The 8,534-nt window shown below is 33.8% G+C and overlaps 1 protein-coding gene across 1 annotated transcript; it reads right to left on the bottom strand.

Annotated features, from left to right (window-relative positions):
* Positions 1 to 3,517, bottom strand: LOC142552561 (auxin transporter-like protein 5). The gene is made up of 8 exons (XM_075662243.1): positions 3,288 to 3,517; positions 3,019 to 3,197; positions 2,737 to 2,856; positions 2,476 to 2,659; positions 2,060 to 2,157; positions 1,202 to 1,409; positions 838 to 1,095; positions 1 to 487 (listed from the first exon to the last, which is right to left on the bottom strand). The coding sequence occupies exons 1-8, from the start codon at positions 3,444 to 3,446 to the stop codon at positions 221 to 223; spliced, it is 1,473 nt and encodes a 490-aa protein (XP_075518358.1). The 5' UTR covers positions 3,447 to 3,517; the 3' UTR covers positions 1 to 220.
* Between the last annotated feature and the right edge of the window lie 5,017 nt (positions 3,518 to 8,534).

Below are 8,534 nucleotides of genomic sequence, written 5' to 3'. Positions count from 1 at the left end.
TAAAATTTTGTAATTGCTCCCACGATTTTTTCCTTTTGTTTTATAAACGAAAAGCACGTCACAAAAACTAATACTTGCTAGAATTACACACTGAATAGAATTTGTTCCACATCGCACTAAAATCAACTAACATCGAAGAACTCTAATCTACGTTGCGCCAAACGAGTCCTCCAACATTTGCTTGTGAATCATAGCAAAGAAATGCAACATCCCTTTCGGCTTAAAGGGGAGGAAGATGGGTGATGTTGGCCGGCGGAGGTGGAAGAGGAGCGGTGGCGTTGGCCGGGTGTGGCGGCAAGTGATGAGGTTGACATTGGTAGCACTTTGTGAAGAGCCCAAAGGTGTCGATTTGATGAATAAAATTTGTCATGCTAGCCCATCCTCCGAACCCAAAACCAACTATTAAAACCCATATGACCACAAATATATTGATAATGTATGTCCCAACCCATCTTCCAAAGTACTTTGGAGGCTGCTCCACTGCATTCTGCACCAAAAGAAGAATTGTATTTTCAATACTTTTTAAGTATTTAATTCTGATTTTCTTTTATATCTGATATAAATTGAGGAAAATGGTATTTTGGACTACCAAAACTATATGTGTGGGGGTGTGACTGAATAATTTCAAGATTTTGAGTTTCCCCACACCTGTCACTTTCTATTTTTAGTAACCCTTCAGTATTTCTTTGGAAATGATCCCCAACTGAATATGTAAAGAATTTGTGATACAAAACCATTTTTTTTAAAATAAAATGACTTCACATATGTAAAGAATTAGGGAAACAAAAACCATATTTTGTCAATAAATTTATGACTACTACAGATTATGCTGCTTACCTCTCGGGCAGCAGATGATCTGAAGGTGAAAATGTGAGCCAAAGCCGGGATGACATAGACGGTGAAGCTGACAAGAAGCGACCCGACGGTGGAGTTGATGGGCCCGAAAAACGGGAAGATGATGGCCAAGAACCATATCGGCACCACCACGGGCAATCTCGAGGCAGCCCTCTTGCACAAGCTCTTGCATTCATGCAGGCCGATCGCCTTCTCCCACACGAAATACAATGGCGTACATGCGAACCCGAACGTTATAAACTGCATTCATCGACATTGATACAACCATAGCAAAACATTACTATTTAGTTTACCATAAAAAGTTGTCGAGACTCAATTTATATGTTAAAAATTATAAATAAATAACCTGATGGATGAGCATCAAAATGACGGCCATGTCCCTGAAAGGAGACTTTGGGAGAAGGGCAAATGCATTGGAGTGATTGAGAAGCAAATCTCCGAAAGCCCAGTACACTGCCGAGGCCGAGGGGAGTGTCAGGGTCAGCACATATACGGTGGCTATCAAATATATGGCCTTGAATTTTTGTGGCTTCCACATTGCATGCATTATCTCTCTGCAACATCAAATACGTACCCCCACAATGTTGAAACTACTAATTCACCAGCAAGATTCATAAACATGTCGTTTGTGGGTGTTAATTCGACTAAACGTTCGAGCTCGAATCGCATTATTAACGGTTTGATGGTTGATTTCGGACTAATTTTTTTTTTATAAAAAAAGTAAGCTTATTTATATTTTTATTATAATTGAGAATTGAAAGATCAGACAGGAGCCCCCAGCAGTTAAGTTTCATCTCAGCATGAAACGAAAGCTGCATAAAGTGAATGGAGAAAGAGGTCTAACTTTTTTACAACAGATGGCCAAAAAAAGCGTAGTCCGAGAAAGTGCGACTTTTTAGTTTTTACCCCCCTAAGCACGCCTAACATTTATACAGCTGGAAAAATTATTGAATTCTCAGAGTAAAAGTAAAAGGACGATCGACTACTCAATCTGTTTGAGGAAATTATGAAAAAGGATTGGTCAGATTCTCTTCATTTTTCCTGAGGTAAGTCGAGTTATTCAAAAATATTAATAATATCTTCATATATTTAATTAACCTAGGCCAGAAAGAGACCTTATAACTACGACTTGCATAGAAAAACGTGAGAAAAATAAATAAATAAATAAATAAATGAAAATAAAATAATAGTGAGGATGTCTTGCACAGTTACGGCATGTCCCCCAAATGTGTAGAGAATGTTGGTGGCCCCCGTGAAATATAGCACCAACTTGTTTGGACCCGAATGCTTCACACCCTCTACCTGTTTATCATTATATTATTATTATACTAAATAAATCCCTTCTATATATTAATATGTGTATTTGGCTACGAATCTTGGACAACTTTGGACATATATAATAGTTATTCGAATTAGTAATTAAATTGGGCAAATATATATATAGTTCTAATGGCATGCATGTGAACTTGATTTGATTCGCAATGTAAAGTGACATGTAAACAACTAAGTTCTTGAATTTGGGCAATGGAGGTCCACACAGAGATAGATAAACACGATAAAAAAAATTGATTAGTTCTACGGAACACAACCTCGCAAACCACCGGTGGTATGTTTGTGTACCTGTCCATGGAGTAAGGATGCAATAGTGAGATACCACGCTGTATAAGTGGTCATCAGCAAGCCGAGAAAAGACCATATTCTATAATTGTGGAACGAAGGAATGAACACTGTGGTAGCACAACATGCCCCAAATATATACGTCCATGTTCTCTTGTCCAGATTGTCATTTATGTAATATATATTGCTGCATCAAATCAAATATTATGACATATATTGATATTATTTCTCTTTTTATATGATATATATTGTCAGCTTTGATACCTCGCGCAGGCTATAAGCTGAATCACGGATCCAAACAGAAGAAAAGTGCAGTTAAACGCCAAGCCCACGTTCCTCCAGTGTTTTCCGAGGAGCCCGTCAAGAACTTCAAACCACTGCACATTATTTTTATAATGGATTTGTTAGATTGGTTTGCACGAATAAACATAGAACCCCATGTGAGATTGCGAGAGGTGGATATGGAATTTTTGTCTTTGCTCGTGTTTTGATTCTGTGCTTTGGAGATATTAATAGGAAATGGACAGGATTTGATTCATTAATTTAACATGATTCCTGAAATCAACTTTCTCTCTTTCTTTCCTGGTTCTGTATTCCAGGTAGAGGATGCAGATCAAATAAGCCGTCCAGCTTCCCATCAGGCCGTAGAAAAGCTGAAACAGAATCCCTGAAAGCATTCCCAGTTGCGAGAATGAATATGGCAATGTAAGCAACACTTGAGCCACCTGGATCAAAATCATGAAACTGAGCTAAACGGTAATTGATTACAAAAAACTAAAAACGCATTTTATAAAATGAATTCAAGTGCAAAAAACCTGGTTGGAAGCACAGCTGAACCAGGCATCGTAAGCGGAGCCGCCATGCCAGAAGAGCTTGGAAACTTGAGACTTGATATCTCTTGGTTTCCCTTCGGTCTCCATTTCTACATAGTTTCCCACCATGACAGTCTCCACCACCTTATCGGAGGACGCCATTTTCACGCTTCACCGTGTGAATCTGTGTGTTTCTTGATTTCTCTGCAGCTGGAGACGAAGCTAAAAACACATACAACTCTTTTAACTGGGAGACATGTACGGTGAAGACGCGGGAATTTATATAGAATGTCGGGAGGGTATAAAGGACGTTTCGCAAAAGGTGATGTTGAAAAGAGCGACTTTGGGAAGAGCATAAATCCGCTTTTGTAGGGTTCAATGCGTTTTTGTGGCGATTAATTTGACGAATATAGATTCTTTTTCGTGCCTAGAATTGTTTTTTCCCTTTATTATTATCTAAATCTATAATGTCTTTATATAGCAAAAAAAATATTATTAAAATTAATTAATATATTGAGTTATTTAGTGGATAATTATTTAAGCGTGAGAGCCTGTGGGTTCTCTATTCCCAACACTAATATTTTTAAATTCTTTGCCTAATATAATTAACTACTCTAATTACTTGAGATTTTTAATTAGATTACATTTATTGATTTTAATTGAAAAAAGTAAATGCTTATGTTTATAAGGTTGGATTATCTAAAATGAATTATCATACATATAAATTTGATCCTCCAATTTTCTATTTATAATATATTTCATATGTTTTTTTGGAATTAACAAAACTCACAATAAGATATCCAAACATGGAATTAAGTGCATAGGATTTGAAGCCAAGAAATGTTTTGGAAGAAGGAAATTGTTGGAGGGGACAACGGCAATTAAACAAAGAAGAGTGGTAATGTGTGAAATTATGAAAAAGGAGACCGAATGATCACAGCCAAACGGGGCGTGTTTGCTTTACTATTACAAAATAATGTTTGCTTTTATCACATGGGGCAATTTTTGGAACCCTCAAACTATACATTTAGGCTAAAAATTCTTTCAATTTAGATAATAAGATTTAAAAAAAGCACATAAACTTCTTTCGATTTTTCGATCGTAAGTAAAAATTACGTACACACATATATAATACATACGGCATGCTTAAAAAAGAATCGAAATGATCAAATCGTACATCAATCCTTCGTAGAACAAAAGAGACATCGAGACGTAGATAATATTGTTTTATTAACGTTTTCAAGAAACTAAATAAACAAATTATTAAGTCCATTTTAATTTTAAAAAACCATTCTTCTATAAATCTATATTGATTGTATTATGCTCCATTTTTCAAGAAGTTTGTCCATCGTCTTGTCGTATTTTTTGATTAAAAAAAGTTAGATATCTTTGCAGTAAAAGTAAAATTAAATTTCCCTTTTGCTGTATTGCAGCATATTTCCTGACAATCATTTAGATTCCTATATTTTATCTTTCGTTTTTACCTTACAAGTACGACCCAAACGCAGCCTTATGGTCATATTTGTTTCTTTTTTTCATCATGTTTTGTACCACTTTTTTCTCTATGAGGTTATACATTATCAAAAAAATAATTATTTGCATGGGCGGCTAAAAATGATAACACATTACTTCATTTTGAGATTTTGGTTGTATAGATATATAAAATATACAATTTTGTTTTATCCCAAGTTTGAAAGTTCTAGATTATAAGCATGGAGAGATTTTCTTACAATTATCTTGTACTGATTTTTTTATTATCAAAGTTTGTATGTTTACAATATTGTGTTCCCTATCTCATATTGGTGATATCCCAAGAATCGACCCATCAAAATCATGTTCAAACTCTCGACTCATCCCTAACACAGGTAGAGGGCTCATGACAGGCTCAGGTATTCTCTTATAAATATCAGGTTTGAGCGTACGATTCATTCATTCATTATATTATTTTTCAGCATCATCCTTTGCTGTTTTCCACTTATATCCTCAGTTTCTGACTTGAATGTCGTAAGGGCTACGTCGGGACACCCTTCCTGACCTCCATCTAACAGTCTTATTCGTGATTTTAGGCTCAGTACAATCTCGTAACATGCGTCTGGACTAGTGACACTTGCTGGAATCATACCTTAAATTTCCCGTGAGTATCACTGGTGATACCCCAGGAATAGACACATCAAGATCAGGCCCAAACTCCGGCCCATCCCTAACACAGGTAGAGGGCTCATTACAGGCACATGTATTCTCTTAAAAATATCAGATGTGAGAGTACGGTTCATTCATTCATTATATCATTTTTCAGCAGCACCCTTAGCTGCTCTCCACTTATATCCTCAGTCTCTGACTTGAGTGTCAGAGAGGCTACATCGGGACACCCTCCTGGCCCCCTTCTAACGGTCTTATTCGTGATTTCGGGCTCAGGACAATCTCGAAACCTGCGTCTGGACTAGTGACACTTGCTGAAATCAGACCCTAAATTTTCCGTGAGTATGACAGATATTCCAAGAATTTGAACACATCACCTCATCTACAATCTATTCTTCTTCCATCAAGATAATGAAATGAGACGAGTTTGATCTCGAACTCGAATGATGATAATAATAGTGACGGTGATAGTTATAAAACAAATAAAATTTATAATAACTGAAAAGGGAGCAAAATTCAGGCGTCAAAAGAGTGTTTGTTTGGGGGCAACACAACATATTGATGAATTGTGATGCGCTCGTAGCCAATGGACCACAAACATTCCCTGATAAATTTGTCCCCCTCTGACCGAACCCATGGCTGGCTCGGTGGGGGTAAATAAGTCAATTCTCATATCTCAAAGTGTCAATGTCAAATTTTGAGTTATTATTACTATTATTTGATTAAAAATAACATCTCGATTACTCAAATTGCACATTTTGATTTTTAGGGTTTTATCATAACTTGTGATCAACAATTTAATTTAACACGGATTTTGCATCAAAGTAATGCAAAAATAATCTCCTAAATATGTATAACGTGATATCTATTTTAAATTTACTCGACGTTTTTAGGTCATCTAAACTTTTATGTTTTTCGTTTTGGTTTTGTTATTGGTTAACTTACAATTTTAATCCACTAATTTTTTTTTCAAGTTTAATCTTTTTGTCCTAAAGTGTTGATATGACATCAAACACGTCAGCAATTTTTGCATCCATGTCAGTAATTTTTGTGTTGCGTCTAGGGGTGTTCAAACTTCGGATAAAACCGAAAATCCAAACCGAAAACTGAATCGAACCAAAAACCGAATTTTATAATTCTGATATAAATGTTAAAATTGAAATTTATTTGGTTCGATTTTGGATTATATATGTCAAAACCAAACCAACGAAAAAACTAAAATTTCATTAAATTAATAATTTTATTTTTATCGTATATTTTTTGAGATTATATGAGTGAATGATGAATTATTTTAAATAATATTTAGTTGAATGTTGTTTATGTAATTCATTTAAACTTTAAATTTAAATGTTATACTAAGAGATCATGTAAAAAGATAACATATTATATTTTACAATATATTTATCTTATTAATTTAAATAATTGTATCAAAACTGAAATAACCGACCGAAATAACCTAACCATTGCGGTAGAAAACCGAACCGAACGGAATAAAAATGTTCGGATATCGGATTATATATTTGTAAAACCGAAAAACGAAAAAACCATAAAAAAAACCGAAAATCGAACCGAACTGAATCGAACCGACCGATGAATACCCTAGTTGCGTCATCATTCTCCAGTTCTATATCAGTATTTTTGTAAAAAAAATAACTAAAATTGAAAAAATATAAATTTGTGGACTAAGATGGTGAAATTTCCTAACTACCCTTTCAATTAGATGCTAGATTGCTATACCCAAGGATACTTGGCAATAACTCAATTGACTAGACTTCAATTGCAGACGTCATTTTGACGCTGAACACCAAAAATAGCACTCGTTAGGAGATTTTTAAGAAAGCAAAAAATATTAAAGAGTTTCAACTTCTAAAAATCCTCGATCAAATCAGTCTTTAAAAGATTGGAATATCTCATTTTATGTTGTTTGAAATTAGATTTCACTTTACAAGCTAATATTTTTTACTAAAATATAAATTTCGAACTTATCATATTATATTAACTACGTTGTACGTAAATGTCCTACTCAAACATAGATAATGTCATTAAACTATAGATAAAAATCACTGTGAGACACGTCAATCTTTTAAGACGGATATAAAATCTGATCAAACTCATAAAAAATATTAATTTTATATCAAAATTATTATTTTTCACTGACCATCTCACAAAAGAGATGATCTAAAGTATAAAAATGATGCAAATCAATATAAAATGTTGCAAATAATTTGAGTGCTTAGTCAATGTTTCACTTGATTTCACAATAAAATATTAATAAATTAATGAGGTGTAAATTAATTATAGAATATTGCAATTCCTGTGGTATTTAATTATGTGTTAATCATAGAAAGTACATCGTTATTCTCGATTCAAAGTCTGAAATATTTCTGATCTTATAATTGTTTTATAACATTAATATATTTTATAATAAAGTGTGCGGGAAATATTTTCACTTTTACTTAATTCTTCTGAAAAGGCTGTGGTTTCAAAAGTGCAAACTAATAATTGCCTGAGAGATCATATTTCTAGGCGAAAATTGCTTAATGTCAAAGTATTACAGTAATAATTAAATTAAATTAAATTAAATTAAATTTAATTGTAATAATCTTCTCGTCTAACTTTAAAAAATGTTCGAGTTCATGTACTAACATTCAAAAAAAAAAATGTATGAATTTTCAAGAGTTTGAATATATATGTTGAGTGCAATAATTGTCTCTGTTGAGAGAGAGAGAGCGATCGAAGCGTGACGTTCTGGCTGCTGTTAGTTTAAAATATTTAAGTTGCACCATTAACACTAATTATAATTTTGGTAAAACAGTAAGTGTTCAGTCCTACAGTTGGTGTTAGAGTCAAATGTCACAAATTTTGATTCTCATTTATTGTAAGAAGCGTAATTATTGTGAGAAATATTTGTGAGGTGTAATAATTGTCTCTGTTCCGAGAGCGATCAAACCGTAATGTTTTTGCTATTTTTTGTTAAATATTTGAGTTGAACCGTTAGCGTTAGCTATATCTTTTGACAAAACTGCAAGTGGTCGATCCTACAGTATCTTCTAACAATTAAAAAAAATAAGATTTGAAAATTCATCAAAAAATTTAATAAACTTCCGTGAG

The sequence above is a fragment of the Primulina tabacum genome, chromosome 8 (assembly GCF_025594145.1).
Source record: "Primulina tabacum isolate GXHZ01 chromosome 8, ASM2559414v2, whole genome shotgun sequence".
Taxonomy (NCBI): Eukaryota; Viridiplantae; Streptophyta; class Magnoliopsida; order Lamiales; family Gesneriaceae; genus Primulina; species Primulina tabacum.
Note: the sequence above shows the minus strand (reverse complement) of the source record. Positions and strands in the feature narration are given on the sequence as shown.

Bases quoted from the DNA above. Each gene is read 5' to 3' on its own strand.
- LOC142552561 (XM_075662243.1), bottom strand. From the start codon at position 3,446: ATGGCGTCCTCCGATAAGGTGGTGGAGACTGTCATGGTGGGAAACTAT. The intron at 3,198-3,287 runs GTTTTTTGCACT...ATTTTGATCCAG, and splicing joins TCAGCTGTGCTTCCAACCAG to GTGGCTCAAGTGTTGCTTAC. The intron at 2,660-2,736 runs GTATCAAAGCTG...GATTTGATGCAG, and splicing joins CAGCTTATAGCCTGCGCGAG to CAATATATATTACATAAATG.